Below are 15,937 nucleotides of genomic sequence, written 5' to 3' on the forward strand. Positions count from 1 at the left end.
ATGCCAAGGGCACACCGTTTGGGGGTACACTTTAATACCTAAAGGAGAGAGTCTGTGGTAGGGTGGAGAATAAGGAGCCTTACTCTGGGGAGAGATAGGTCCTTCCATCACTCCCCAGAGCGGGTGGAGGGGAGATGGAGGGATGGATGGCCTGGAGGAGAGAAGCAGCTCACCCTGACTCCCAGGATGGTGGGTGGGGACGGGGATTCACTTGTCCTGGGGAAGAGACCCCATTTCCCCGGAGGAGCTCACACTCAGTCCTGGCGCACATTTGCTGTGTACTGAATCATGTTTAATGAAGAAATGAGAAATCGGTTATTTCCACTCTAGATGTGGATGTTTATTAAGGCTCTGGGAACCGCCCTGGATCTGGGCTCTGCCCCAGAGAAGGGGAGTCAGTGACAGGGGGTGTCACTCCAGCCCCCACTCTTGGAAATGTCTCATCGTTCTCCGTATCCAGGGCAGGAAGCTGGAAATCCTGGTGAAGACTGCTGGAGGAGTCCCAATGCTGTTTCCGTAGGAGACGATGCCCTGGGCCACGTTGTTACACACAAGGGGGCCACCGGAGTCTCCCTGTGGGCAGCCAGAGGAAGGGACACTAAGCCGGGCCTCCATTCTCCAGGCCTCCCCGCTCCTGCAGCCCTAAGGCCCGCCCTCAGAGAAGACAGGTATGGGTGGGCTCCTCCCACTGCTGGCTGTGTGTAAGACGGGAGAGGGAGGGCAAGCAGAAGTCAAGCTTCTGGAATTTTCCATCACTGGACTTCAGCCCTGGCTATGGTTATTCTCCAGAACGACCCAGGTCAAGGTACCTTCACCGGCCCCAGGAAAACGCGGCACATGTACGTCCTGTGTCTGGTGCACCTGCTATTCCCCCAGAGACCGGATTGATGGGGAAAAGTCCCCCACCTCACTCTGGTCTGGCCCCAGACTGAGGCCATGGGGATGTAGTCTGTCCCCACTGCCCAGTCTGCCCACGTCCCTTTGTCTCGGACAGTGTCGGCAGATGCCCGTGGTCTTACCAAGAAGGCGGATTTCCCCTCTCTTGGGTCGCCCACACAAATCTGTGTTCGGCCGGTGTACAACATGAAGCGTCTCCTGCACTCCTCACCCCTCTGCACTCTGATCCATACATCCTGGAGCATGTCTGTTCTCCTGTTCAGGCCGACAAGGCCCCAGCCGGCCACAGTGCACAGGGTCCCAGGACTCAGCCTGCTGTGGGTCTGAGGCAGAGCCACCGGCCTCACAGCTCGATTACGTCTTACCCTGCTCCTCAGCTGGCAGGAAGCATGCAGGCACTCAGGGACTGTCTCTGCCGTGCTCGCCCCACGCCCACCACCACCCTGGGAGTCTGCTCGGCTTCCCCCTCCCTGGTCCCCCAAGCTGGGAGGGAGCCGCCCGGGTGAAGAACCAGAGAGTCAGTACCTGCAGTAACATGATGTCATTCCAGTTGTTCTGCGGATTGTACCTGGGGTGGGGGATGGCTCTGAGCACCGGTATGCGCTGCTGAGTCCTTTCCAACCTCCTGACGTTGTGGGCCCCCAGGATGACATTTATCTGGCTGCAAAGGAAAGGGAGCCTAGAGGTAGGTCTGAGCTGCAGGAACTGCAGTCCCCGATGCAGGCCACGTGACAGCCCGGGGTGGCGAGACCTCAGCCAAGGGAACGTGGGGACAGGAGGGCTCTGGGACTGGGCTCTATGCCGTTGGTCTCCACAGCCTTGAGCTGGGGGTGGCAGGAAACCCAGCGACCTTATATCTGGCCTCCCCTACAATATAAAAGGAGCTTGAATTCATAGTTTGAGCCCCAATGCGTGCCTTCCATCTCCCCATCTTGCTTCTTCTGATCAGGTCCTCCTTTCTCCCCATTTACACTGGCCTGCTCCCTGCTCCCCGAGCCCTACCTGCTCTTTTTTCACCCCTTAATAGCTAGAACGCTGCTTTCAATGGCTCCTCTCATGAAATCTTCTGGACCTGCTTTGCTGGTGCCCAGAAGCCCCTTAGTGCCTCACCTTCCCAAGCAGTGAGCTGCTGTCACCACGAAGTCTTCTCGCACCAGGAACCCCCCACAAGTTTTCAGACCTGGAGTTCGGATCTGAACATATGCCATGTAAGGGTGGGAATGGGGCCTGGCCTCTTGGCCTCCGATGATCTGCCCTGGAAGGAAGCATTAGGCACTTATCTCTGCACTGACAGGTGTGTGGGCTGCGGCTTGGTGGCTCCAGAAAGGTTAGAAGATGGTGAGGCAGGAGAGGTGCTGCAGGGGCCGGAGAAGCTGGTGGTTCATGAGAACTGGGTCTGCAGGGCACCAGCCTTGAGGGAGGCTCCAGGATTCTGCAGGAAACGCTGCTGGCTCCCCATCCCAGCCTCAGCTCCCTCTCACCTCCCCACGAGGCACGGCCAGCTGCAGCCTCCCATAATGAGGAAGGTTCCTCTGCTGTGGGGATGGCAAATCCAGAGCCCTCTGAGCAGCCTCTCCCTGAAGTCCCATGGTACCTTCTTCCTCAGGGAGCCTCCCAGATCCCTGTGAGTCCAGCTCATGGCCAGCTCATGAATTTAAGGCTCTAAGGATGAGCTGGCGGGCCTGCTGTTGCTGTATCTTTATCTCCTAGGCTCTGCCACAGGAGCTGCGGAATGAGTTCGGAGAGCACGTTTATATCGCAAGTAGTACGTGCCGGGACGACTCCAAGAACTTTATGTACACTAAGTCATTTAACTCTCATGTCAACTCTCTGAGGTAGGCCTGATATAATTCCTGTTTTATAGATGATGAAGCTGAGGAACTCTGAACTCACACAAGCTGCACAATGAGACAGGGTTAGGAAGCGCCTGAGTGGTCTGGCTCCAGAGTCTATGGGATGGGGGTCGGCCTCTGAGGATGGGGACGGTCACTCACCTGCCCTAGCCCTGGGGGGCAGGAGAAGGACCACCAGGAGCAGGAGTGGCCGCATCTTCCTGGGAAGTCTGCCCAGCCAGTTGCTGCTGGTGCTTCCTCCTGCCAGACTTTGAGCCCCTGAAAGAGGAAGGAAGGGTGAGGGTGGGGGCTTGAGAATTCGCATTAGCATTCTCCTGCTGCTGTGATAGGTTTCATCACCCAAGGCTGCCCAAGAGGCTTTCCCACTAACTGCCAGTGATCTGGGGGAAGACAGTAAGCCAAGCCTTCAGCGCAATATCCCGCACAGCTGCTGAGTCAGTGCTGGCCGCGGAAATGGGAAGCCAGGGCAACAGGGATGGGGACTGGGTCACTGTGTCCCAGAACCTGAAACCCACCTAATTCAATAATCCCTACAAGCCTCAGAGCTGGGAGCTGTCTGCTGCCTCCTTCCTCTCCCTCAGGGACTGGAGCCAGCATGTCTTCACCCTTTGGTCTTAGCCCCCTGTTGAGACCCTTGCTGCTCCCATTTCTTTCTAGAAGTTGTCATGCACATTGAGTAGCTCTCTCTCCTGAGTGTGTGGAGGACACTGCCAGAGAAAGGAAAGGGAAGAATGAGGCTCTGCCACTGACCATTACGCTCTCAGGTCACTTGAGCCCCAGCAAACTCTCAGTGAAATCTTGACACTGTGGACGACTTCTGTTTTCCTGCTTCCTACTCAAGGCGAAGGCCTTTATGTTCCAGAAGGTTCTCTGCATGCAGAAAAGGCCTAGTGACTTGATTTTGTTGCAAGCCATAAGACCCTGGTGGAAAAACATCTCAGATCCTATTCATCCATGGTGTAAGAGTCCCATCAACGTAATCCCATCTCTGCCCCGGGGGTGATAGCTTCTAAGAAGGAGGTACGTCACTGCTCTGCTTCCTGTAACACATGAAGAAGTGGACCCAGGCATTCATCATTGAGAGAAAGGCACGGCAGAGTCCTGCAGAGTAACACGGGGGGCTGTGAGACACTCTTAAAAATACTTAGAAGACTGTGTTGGCACAGAAAAACATTATAGTATGGTAAAAGTTTTGCAAAAGTATCAGAATTGAAAACTAATACAATTCTCTGTCTTCTATGGATTATGATAACCCACTTGAAAATGTTATAAAAGTTAAGGATCCTCTCCCTATATATAAATATACACAGGCTATAGCTTATTTTCAGAGCTGCCAAGAACTTAATCCTTCCTCTAATGCACGGTTTATGACTGCAACCTCATGAAATTTCTTCATGCAACTGAAAAGTAATATGCAGAAAACAGGGGAAAAGAAACGAAAATAGTATTACAGTTTTATTAGTGCCTTAGCATATCTGGGTAATTTTAATTTATTGTTAATTAATGTTTTTCAACACTTTATTTTATTTTAAAAACTTTAATGTAAATTTTTTTAAAAGTAAAGGATAAAGAGTAGCATGCGAAGAAATGGGAGTCAAATATATATGCTCCCAATGATCTTAATAGAGATGTGGATAGGGGATTTCATTAACAGTGACTAGCATTTCATGCCAATCTTCCCACCAAAAACAACTGAAAGAAACCTGTTTAAAATGGCTAAAAACCTTAAAAGCCTTGAAGAAATGCCAATGTAGGAGTGAATACCACGCCAAAACTAAAGGAATAATGGGTGTCCAGTTAGACAGTTACTATTGTTCTGTGGAAATTTGCTGAACCCACAAAATTCGAACTTCTGTTTTAATGAGCATATAAAGTGAGAGGTATAGAAATCAAAGAGGGAAGCGACATGGAGGTATATGTATATGTATAGCTGATTCACTTTTTTATAAAGCAGAAACTAACACACCATTGTAAAGCAATTATACTCCAATAAAGATGTTTAAAAAATAAATAAATAAATTTTTTAAAATAAAAGAAATTTTTAAAAAAGCAAATCAAAGAACAAGACCCACACAAGCAGGTCTAGTCAAACCCTCCTCACAATAAGCTGGGAACTGAAAAGTTTAAACACTCAAAGTAACAACGAAGAGTTAATGGGTAAGTGCTTACATGTAATTTCATGAAAGATGGAAATAGTACTGGACTTTCATGGACTCTCATATCTTGAACTTCGATTAATGTTGTTATGGACTGTTTGCTAAAGTACCTAGCAAAATCAAATGCAAATGTAGAGGAAATTCACTTAATTCTAGTGTTTGAATTACACCTAAATATTGTTTTTCAGGTACAGTGACAAGCATATAGTCAAATATAAACAGATCAACAAGCAAGCAAAGATATAAGACACCATGACTAATAAAAAATAGATGATAAGAGAAAAAATACTTTAATTATTGGAATAATAATATCAGTAAAATAAAATATAGATTGCAAAAAAAAATTATGCTGAAATAAAAACAAGCTTTAAAAGCACTCCCGGGGGCTTCCCTGGTGGCGCAGTGGTTGGGAGTCCGCCTGCCAATGCAGGGGACGCAGGTTCATGCCCTGGTCCGGGAAGATCCCACATGCCGCAGAGCGGCTGGGCCCATGAGCCATGGCTGCTGAGCCTGAGCGTCTGGAGCCTGTGCTCCGCAACGGGAGAGGCCACAACAGTGAGAGGCCCTTGCACCGCAAAAAAAAAAAAAAAAAAAAAAAAAAATTAAAAATAAAATAAAATAAAAGCACTCCCGGGCTTCCCTGGTGGCGCAGTGGTTGAGAGTCCGCCTGCTGATGCAGGGGACACGGGTTCGTGTCCTGGTCCGGGAAGATCCCACGTGCCGCGGAGCGGCTGGGCCCGTGAGCCATGGCCGCTGAGCCTGTGCATCCGGAGCCTGTTCTCCGCAACAGGAGAGGCCACAACAGTGAGAGGCCCATGTACAGCAGGAAAAAAAAAAAAAAAAAAAAAAAAAGCACTCCCGTGTTATGTCATAATTCTAGTTATTACTTTAAAATGTATATCTCAGAAATAACTAAATTTCCTTGTCAACTGCATTATCATGAACTTTCATCAAAAAAAGAAAAAGCACTCCCGGGGACATTAACCTTAAAAAAATGACATCTGAAAAAGAGCTGAATACAACTTCTAAAAGTGAGAAATATGAAAACACCAAAGTTAAAGTCACAGTGAATAAAGTTAATAACAGATTAGACAAAGATGAAAATAAAATTACTAACCTGAAATAGCTCAGAAAGAATTGTCAAGAATAGAGCACAGACAGTCATAAAGATAAATATATAGAAAATAGTAGAATTAGAAGGTTGAACATATGTTGAATTAAAGTTCTAGAAGAAGAGAGAGAATGGGGGGGAAAGTAATATATAATGAGATAGTGGTTGAGATTTTGTTAAAACTGATGACAAAAATGCAGTTAAGAGTTTAAAAAATACAAATAAATCTCAAGCAGAATACAGAAAAGAAATCTATACCTAGAAATCAATATTATAAAGAAATAGCAGAAATCTTAAGAACAAGTAGAGTAAGATAGATTACACACTTTCAAATGAATGGCAGAGCAAAGGCAGAATTTTCAACAGCAGCAGTGAGTGGATGCTACTCAGGAAGAAATGTCTTCATAGTCATTTGAGAAGATTTTGAAGCACATCTTATAAATTGATTAGTAATGTTATAGAAGTTATGAATAGTTGATGAAAAAAATGAACACATATAGAACATCTTACCCAACAAAGGCAGATTACACACTTTACAAGCACATATAGATGTTGACCATAGATTAGGCCATAGATTCGGTCTCAAAAATGTTTAAAGGATTAAAATGATGCATCATTTTTCACAGACCACAATGAGTTTAAGTTAGAATTTCATAACAAGAATATGAGCAGAAAATCCTTATATTTTTAAAACTAACGAAATAGACTGCTAAATACAGACGATCCTTGAACAACAGGCATTTGAAATGGACAGGTCCACTTACACATGGCTTTTTCTCAGTAGTAAACACAAGAGTACTACACTACCCATGGTTGGTAGCAAAACCACAGAACAGAGGACCAACTATAAGTTATACTTGGATTTTCCACTAGGTGAAGGGCCAATGAACCTAAACTCCCACACTATTCAAGGGCCAAATGAATCATGAGTAAAAGCATAATGGAAACAAAAAATGAGTTCAAAATGATTAATAACGATGAAAATAATTTATAGTAAAATTTGTTGGGTATATGTGAATAAAGATGAAACTTGATTATTTAACACTATACCTCAAATTAATTAATTTAAAGGAAAAAAAACTTTGGATATATATAGGAGAATTTCTTCATACACTTAACATTGGGAAAACAACTTTATACAAAATATACAAAGCACTAACCATCAATAATAATGCATAAATTGATCTACATTAAATGTTTGTTGTGTATATATGAATAAAGATGAAATTCTGGTTACACAGGACACATTTTTTAAAATTTAATTTTATTTATGTTTTTATACAGCAGGTTCTTATTAGTTATCCATTTTATACATATTAGGGTATATATGTCAATCCCAATCTCCCTATTCATCACACCACCACCCCCCACCACTTTCCCCCCTTGGTGTCCATACGTTTGTTCTCTACATCTGTGTCTCAATTTCTGTCCTGCAAACTGGTCATCTGTACCATTTTTCTAGGTTCCACATATATGCGTTAATATACAATATTTGTTTTTCTCTTTCTGACTTACTTCACTCTCTATGACAGTATCTAGATTCATCCATGTCTCTGTAAATGACGCAATTTTGTTCCTTTTTATGGCTGAGTCATATTCCATTGTATATATGTACCACATCTTCTTTATCCATTCATCTGTCGATGGGCATTTAGGTTGCTTCCATGACCTGGCTATTGTAAATAGTGCTGCAATGAACATTGGTGTGCATTTGTCTTTTTCAATTATGGTTTTCTCTGGGTATATGTCCAGTAGTGGGATTGCTGGGTCATATGGTAATTCTATTTTTAGTTTTTTAAGGAATCTCCATACTGTTCTCCATAGAGGCTGTATCAATTTACATTCCCACCAACAGTGCAAGAAGGTTCCCTTTTCTCCACACCCTCTCCAGCATTTGTTGCTTGTAGATTTTCTGATAGCCATTCTGACTGGTATGAGGTGATACCTTATTGTAATTTTGATTTGCATTTCCCTAATAATTAGTGATTTTGAGCATCTTTCATGTGCTTCTTGGCCATCTGTATGTCTTCTTCGGAGAAAAGTCTATTTAGGTCTTCTGCCCATTTTTGGATTAGGTTGTTTGTTTTTTTTAATATTGAGCTGCATGAGCTGTTTATATATTTTGGAGATCAATCCTTTGTCCGTTGATTCATTTGCAAATATTTTCTCCCAATCTGAGGGCTGTCTTTTCATCTTGTTTGTAGTTTCCTTTGCTTTGCAAAAGATTTTAAGTTTCATTAGGTCCCACTTGTTTATTTTTGTTTTTATTTCCATTACACTAGGAGGTGGATCAAAAAAGATCTTGCTGTGATTTATGTTAAACAGTGTTCTTCCTATGTTTTCCTCTAAGAGTTTTATAGTTTCCAGTCTTACGTTTAGGTCTCTAATCCATTTTGAGTTTATTTTTGTATATGGTGTTAGGGAGTGTTCTAATTTGATTCTTTTACATGTAGCTGTCCAGTTTTCCCAGCACCACTTGTTGAAGAGACTGGCTTTTCTCCATTGTATATCCTTGTCTCCTTTGTCATAGATTAGTTGACCATAGGTGCATGGGTTTATCTCTGGGCTTTCTTTTTTTTTTTTTAAACATCTTTATTGGAGTACAATTGTTTTACAATAGTGTGTTAGTTTTTCCTTTACAACAAAGTGAATCAGTTATACATATACATATGTTCCCATATCTCTTCCCTCTTGCATCACCCTCTCTCCCACCCTCCCTATCCCACCCCTCTAGGTGGTCACAAAGCACAGAGGTGATCTCCCTGTGCTATGCGGCAGCTTCCCACTAGCTATCTAATTTACATTTGATAGTGTATATATGTCCCTGCCACTCTCTCACGTCGTCACAGCCCACCCTTCCCCCTCCCATATCCTCAAGTCCATGCTCTAGTAAGTCTGTGTTTTATTTCCGTCCTACCACTAATCTCTTCATGACATTTTTTTCCCTTAGAGTCCATATATATGTGTTAGCATATGGTATTTGTTTCTCTCCTTCTGACTTACTTCACTCTGTATGACAGACTCCAGGTCCATCCACCTCATTATAAATAACTCAGTTTCATTTCTCTTTATGGCTGAGTAATATTCCATTGTATATATGTGCCACATCTTCTTTATCCATTCATCTGTTGATGGACACTTAGGTTGCTTCCATGTCCTGGCTATTGTAAATAGAGCTGCAATGAACATTTTGGTACATGAGTCTTTCTGAATTATGGTTTTCTCAGGGTATATGCCCAGTAGTGGGATTGCTGGGTCGTATGGTAGTTCTATTTGTAGTTTTTTAAGGAACCTCCATACTGTTCTCCATAGCGGCTGTATCAATTTACATTCCCACCAGCAGTGCAAGAGGGTTCCCTTTTCTCCACACCCTCTCCAGCATTTATTGTTTCTAGAGTTTTTGATGATGGCCAATCTGACCGGTGTGAGATGATATCTCATTGTAGTTTTGATTTGCATTTCTCTAATGATTAATGAGGTTGAGCATTCTTTCATGTGTTTGTTAGCAATCTGTATATCTTCTTTGGAGAAATGTCTATTTAGTTCTTCTGCCCATTTTTGGATTGGGTTGTTTGTTTTTTTTGTTATTGAGCTGCATGAGCTGCTTATAAATTTTGGAAATTAATCCTTTGTCAGTTGCTTCATTTGCAAATATTTTCTCCCATTCTGAGGGTTGTCTTTTGGTCTTGTTTATGGTATCCTTTGCTGTGCAAAAGCTTTTAAGTTTCATTAGGTCCCATTTGTTTATTTGTGTTTTTATTTCCATTTCTCTAGGAGATGGGTCAAAAAGGATCTTGCTGTGATTTATGTCGTAGAGTGTTCTGCCTATGTTTTCCTCTAAGAGTTTGATAGTGTCTGGCCTTACATTTAGGTCTTTAAGCCATTTTGAGTTTATTTTTGTGTTTGGTGTTAGGGATTGTTCTAATTTCATACTTTTACATGTAGCTGTCCAGTTTTCCCAGCACCACTTATTGAAGAGGCTGTCTTTTCTCCACTGTATATCCTTCCCTCCTTTATCAAAGATAAGGTGACCATATGTGTGTGGGTTTATCTCTGGGCTTTCTATCCTGTTCCATTGATCTATATTTCTGTTTTTGTGCCAGTACCATACTGTCTTGATTACTGTAGCCTTGTAGTAGAGTCTGAAGTCAGGGAGCCTAATTCCTCCAGCTCCATTTTTCGTTCTCAAGATTGCTTTGGCTATTCGGGGTCTTTTGTGTTTCCATACAAATTGTGAAATGTTTTGTTCTAGTTCTGTAAAAAATGCCAGTGGTAGTTTGATAGGGATAGCATTGAATCTGTAGATTGCTTTGGGTAGTATAGTCATTTTCACAATGTTGATTCTTCCAATCCAAGAACATGGTATATTTCTCCACCTATTTGTATCATCTTTAATTTCTTTCATCAGTGTCTTATAGTTTTCTGCATACAAGTCTTTTGTCTCCTTAGGTAGGTTTATTCCTAGATATTTTATTCTTTTTGTTGCAATGGTAAATGGGAGTGTTTTCTTAATTTCACTCTCAGATTTTTCATCATTAGTGTATAAGAATGCCAGAGATTTCTGTGCATTAATTTTGTATCCTGCTACTTTACCAAATTCATTGATTAGCTCTAGTAGTTTTCTGGTAGCATCCTTAGGATTCTCCATGTATTGTATCATGTCATCTGCAAACAGTGACAGCTTTACTTCTTCTTTTCCTATTTGGATTCCTTTTATTTCTTTTTCTTCTCTGATTGCTGTGGCTAGAACTTCCAAAACTATGTTGAATAAGAGTGGTGAGAGTGGGCAACCTTGTCTTGTTCCTGATCTTAGTGGAAATGGTTTCAGTTTTTCACCATTGAGAACGATGCTAGCTGTGGGTTTGTCATATATGGCCTTTATTATGTTGAGGAAAGTTCCCTGTATGCCTACTTTCTGCAAGGTTTTTATCATTAATGAGTGTTGAATTTTGTCAAAAGCTTTCTCTGCATCTATTGAGATGATCATATGGTTTTTCTCCTTCAGTTTGTTGATATGGTGTATCACGTTGATTGATTTGCGTATATTGAAGAATCCTTGCATTCCTGGGATAAACCCCACTTGATCATGGTGTATGATCCTTTTAATGTGCTGTTGGATTCTGTTTGCTAATATTTTGTTGAGGATTTTTGCATCTATGTTCATCAGTTATATTGGCCTGTAGTTTTCTTTCTTTGTGATGTCTTTGTCTGGTTTTGGTATCAGGGTGATGTTGGCCTCATAGAATGAGTTTGGGAGTGTTCCTCCCTCTGCTATCTTTTGGAAGAGTTTGAGAAGGATAGGTGTTAGCTCTTCTCTAAATGATAGAATTTGCCTGTGAAGCCATCTGGTCCTGGGCTTTTGTTTGCTGGAAGATTTTTAATCACAGTTTCAATTTCAGTGCTTGTGATTGGTCTGTTCATATTTTCTATTTCTTCCTGGTTCAGTCTCAGCAGATTGTGCATTTCTAAGAATTTGTCCATTTCTTCCAGGTTGTCCATTTTATTGGCATAGAGTTGCTTGTAGTAATCTCTAATAATCTTTTGTATTTCTGCAGTGTCAGTTGTTACATCTCCTCTTTCATTTCTAATTCTATTGATTTGAGTCTTCTCCCTTTTATTCTTGATGAGTCTGGCTAATGGTTTATCAATTTTATTTATCTTCTCAAAGAACCACCTTTTAGTTTTATTGATCTTTGCTATTGTTTCCTTCACTTCTTTTTCATTTATTTCTGATCTGATCTTTATGATTTCTTTCCTTCTGCTAAATTTGGGGGTTTTTTGTTCTTCTTTCTCTAATTGCTTTAAGTGCAAAGTTAGGTTGTTTATTCAAGATGTTTCCTGTTTCTTAAGGTATGATTGTATTGCTATAAACTTGCCTCTTAGAACTGCTGTTGCTGTATCCCATAGGTTTTGGGTCGTTGTGTCTCCACTGTCATTTGTTTCTAAGTATTTTTTGATTTCTTCTTTGATTTCTTCAGTGATCACTTCGTTATTAAGTAGTGTATTGTTTAGCCTCCATGTGTTTGTATTTTTTACAGATCTTTTCCTGTAATTGATATCTAGTCTCATAGCGTTGTGGTCGGAAAAGATACTTGATACGATTTCAATTTTCTTAAATTTGCCAAGGCTAGATTTGTGACCCAATATATGATCAATCCTGGAGAATGTTCCATGAGCACTTGAGAAAAATGTGTATTCTGTTGTTTTTGGATGGAATGTCCTATAAATATCAATTAAGTCCATCTTGTGTAATGTATCATTTAAAGCTTGTGTTTCCTTATTTATTTTCATTTTGGATGATCTGTCCATTGGTGAAAGTGGGGTGTTAAAGTCCCCCATTATAATTGTGTTACTATCGATTTCCCCTTTTAAAGCTGTTAGTATTTGCCTTATGTATTGAGGTGCTCCTATGTTGGGTGCATAAATATTTACAATTGTTATATCTTCTTCATGGATCGATCCATTGATCATTATGTAGTGTCCTTCTTTGTCTCTTGTAATAGTCTTTATTTTAAAGTCTATTTTGTCTGATATGAGAATTGCTACTCCAGCTTTCTTCTGATTTACATTTGCATGGAATATCTTTTTCCATCCCCTTACTTTCAGTCTGTATGTGTCCCTAGGTTTGAAGTGGGTCTCTTGTAGACAGCATATATATGGGTCTTGTTTTTGTATCCATTCAGCCAGTCTGTGTCTTTTGGTGGGAGCATTTAATCCATTTACATTTAAGGTAATTATCAATATGTATGTTCCTATTCCCATTTACTTAATTGTTTCGGGTTGTTCTTGTAGGTCTTTTCCTTCTCTTGTGTTTCTTGCCTAGAGAAGTTCCTTTAGGATTTGTTGTAGAGCTGGTTTGCTGGTGCTGAACTCTCTCAGCTTTTGCTTGTCTGTAAAGGTTTTAATTTCTCCATCAAATCTGAATGAGATCCTTGCTGGGTAGAGTAATCTTGGTTGTAGGGTTTTTTCCTTCATCACTTTAAATATGTCCTGCCACTCCCTTCTGGCTTGTAGAGTTTCTGCTGAAAGATCAGATGTTAACCTTATGGGGATTCCCTTGTGTGTTATTTGTTGTTTTTCCCTTGCTGCTTTTAATATGTTTTCTTTGTATTTAATTTTTGACAGTTTGATTATTATGTGTCTTGGCGTGTTTCTCTTTGGCTTTATCCTGTATGGGAGTCTCTGTGCTTCCTGGACTTGATTGACTATTTCCTTTCCCATATTAGGGAAGTTTTCAAATATAATCTCTTCAAATATTTTCTCAGTCCCTTTCTTGTTCTCTTCTTCTTCTGGGACCCCTATAATTCGAATGTTGGTGCATTTAATGTTGTCCCAGCGGTCTCTGAGACTGTCCTCAGTTCTTTTCATTCTTTTTTCTTTCTTCTGCTCTGCAGTAGTTATTTCCACTATTTTATCTTCCAGGTCACTTATCCGTCCTTCTGCCTCAGTTATTCTGCTATTGATCCCATCTAGAGTATTTTTCATTTCATTTATTGTGTTGCTCATCATTTCTTGCTTCCTCTTTATTTCTTCTAGGTCCCTGTTAACTGTTTCTTGCCAATTGTCTATTCTATTTCCAAGGTTTTGAATCATCTTTACTATCATTATTCTGAATTCTTTTTCAGGTAGACTGCCTATTTCCTCTTCATTTGTTAGGTCTGGTGTGTTTTTATCTTGCTCCTTCATCTGTTGTGTGTTTTTCTGTCTTCTCGTTTCACTTATCTTACTGTGTTTGGGGTCTCCTTTTTGCACACTGCAGGTTCGTAGTTCCTGTTGTTTTTGGTGGCTGTCCCCAGTGGCTAAGGTTGGTTCAGTGGGTTGAGTAGATTCCCTGGTTGGGGGGACTAGTGCCTCTGTTCTGGTGGATGAGGCTGGATCTTGTCTTTCTGGTGGGCAGGTCCTTGTCTGGTGGTGAGTTTGGGGATGTTGGTAACCTTATTATGATTTTAGGCAGCCTCTCTGCTGATGGATGGGACTGTAGACCTGTCTTGCTCTTTGTTGGGGATAGGGTGTCCAGCACTGTTCTTTGCTGGTCCTTGAGTGAAGCTGGGTCTTGGTGTTGAGATGGAGATCTCTGGGAGATTTTCGCCGTCTGATATTACGTGGAGCTGGGAGGTCTCTTGTGGACTAGTGTCTTGAGGTTGGTTCTCCCACCTCAGAGACACCGCCCTGGTGCCTGGCTGGGGCGCCAAGAAACTTCAATCCACACGGCTCAAAATAAAAGGTAAAAAAATAGAAAGGAAAGAAAAGGAAGGAAGGAGGGAGGGAGGGAAGGAAGGAAGAAATGAAGGAAGGAAGCAAGAAAGGAAGGAAGGAAGGTGCAGAGGAAGAAAGGGAGGAAGGAAGAGAGGAAGGGAGGAAAGAAGGGGGGAAGGAAGGAAGAAAGGAGGGAAGGAGGGAAGAAAGGAAGGAAGAAAGGAAGAAAGAAAGGGAGAAGACAGAGTAGTATAAAGTATAGTTATTAAAATAAAAAATAATTATTACGAAGAAAAATTTCCTTAAAAAAAAAAAACAGAAAAATGGGTCGGTCTAACCCTAGGACAAATGGTGAAAGCAAAGCTATACAGACAAAATCTCACACAGCAGCACACACATACACACTCACAAAAAGAAAAAAAGGGGGGAAATAATAGTATATCTTGCTCCCAAAGTCCACCTCCTCAACTTGGGATGATTCGTTGTCTATTCAGGTTTTCAACAGATGCAGGGCACTTAAAGTTGATTGTGGAGCTTTAATCCGCCGCTTCTGAGGCTGCTGGGAGAGACCTCCCCCTCTCCTCTCTGTTCGCACAGCTCCTGGGGTTCAGCTTTGGACTTGGTCCCGCCTCTGCGTGTAGGTCGTCCGAGGGCGACTGCCCTTCGCTCAGACAGGACGATGTTAAAGGAGCAGTTGATTCAGGGGCTCCAGCTCACTCAGGCTGGGGGGAGGGAGTGGCACGGGGGCGGGGCGAGTCCGCGGCGGCAGAGGCCGACGTGATGCTGCACCGGCCCAAGGCGCGCCACGCGTTCTCCCGGGGAAGCTGTCCCTGGATCCCGGGACCCCGGCAGTGGCGGGCTGCACGGGCTCCCGGGAGGGCCGGTGTGGAGAGTGACCTGTGCTCACACACAGGCCTCTTGGCGGTGGCAGCAGCAACCTTAGCGTCCCACACCCGTCTCTGTTGTCCGTGCCGACAGCCGCGGCTCGCGCCCGTTTCTGGAGTTCCTCTATGCGGTGCTCTTAATCCCCTCACCTCACGCCCGAGGAAGCAAAGAGGCAAGAAAAAGTCTCTTGTCTCTTCGGCAGCTCCGCGCCCGCTTCTGGGGCTCCTTTAAGCGGCGCACTTAATCCCCTCTCCTCACGCCCAGGCAGCAAAGAGGGAGGAAAAGGTCTCTTGCCTCTTCGGCAGCTCCGGACTTCAACCGGACTCCCTCCCGGCCAGCCGTGGTGCACTAGCCCCCTTCAGGCTGTTTTCACTCGGCCAACTCCAGACCTTTCCCTGGGATCCGACTGAAGCCCGAGCCTCAGCTCCCGGCCCCGCTCACCCCGGTGGGTGAGCAGAGGAGCCCCTTGGGCTGGTGAGTGCCAGTCAGCGCCGATCCTCTGTGGGAATCTCTCCGCTTTGCCCTCCGCACCCCTGTGGCTGAGCTGTCCTCCGCGGCTCCGGAGCTTCCCCCTCCGGCGCCCGCAGTCTCCGCCCGCGAAGGGGCTTCTAGTGTGTGGGAGTCTTTCCTCCTTCACGGCTCCCTCCCACTGGCGTAGGTCCCGTCCCTATTCTTTTGTCCCTGTTTATTCATTTTTCTTTTGCCCTACCCAGATATGTGGAGAGTTTCTTGCCTTTTTGGAGGTCTGAGGTCTTCTGCCAGCGTTCGGTGGGTGTTCTATAGGAGAAGTTCCACGTGTAGATGTATTTCTGATGTCTCTCTGAGGAGGAAGGAGATCT

The 15,937-nt window shown here is 43.3% G+C and overlaps 1 protein-coding gene across 2 annotated transcripts in view; it reads right to left on the bottom strand.

Annotated features, from left to right (window-relative positions):
- Positions 1-276: 276 nt before the first annotated feature.
- Positions 277-15,937, bottom strand: part of LOC131753330 (cathepsin G-like) — a 68,124-nt gene continuing 52,463 nt past the window's right edge. For both annotated transcript variants that reach the window (XM_067028644.1, XM_067028642.1), the window contains 6 exons: positions 3,501-3,790; positions 2,892-3,008; positions 2,008-2,152; positions 1,423-1,558; positions 1,020-1,274; positions 277-573 (listed from right to left, as the gene is read on the bottom strand). In XM_067028644.1, coding sequence (XP_066884745.1) covers positions 412-573; positions 1,020-1,274; positions 1,423-1,558; positions 2,008-2,152; positions 2,892-2,946 — 753 coding nt within the window. In that variant the 5' untranslated portion in view covers positions 2,947-3,008; positions 3,501-3,790 and the 3' untranslated portion in view covers positions 277-411. The remainder of the gene's footprint in view (positions 574-1,019; positions 1,275-1,422; positions 1,559-2,007; positions 2,153-2,891; positions 3,009-3,500; positions 3,791-15,937) is intronic.

The sequence above is a fragment of the Kogia breviceps genome, chromosome 3 (assembly GCF_026419965.1).
Source record: "Kogia breviceps isolate mKogBre1 chromosome 3, mKogBre1 haplotype 1, whole genome shotgun sequence".
NCBI classification, from domain to species: domain Eukaryota; kingdom Metazoa; phylum Chordata; class Mammalia; order Artiodactyla; family Physeteridae; genus Kogia; species Kogia breviceps.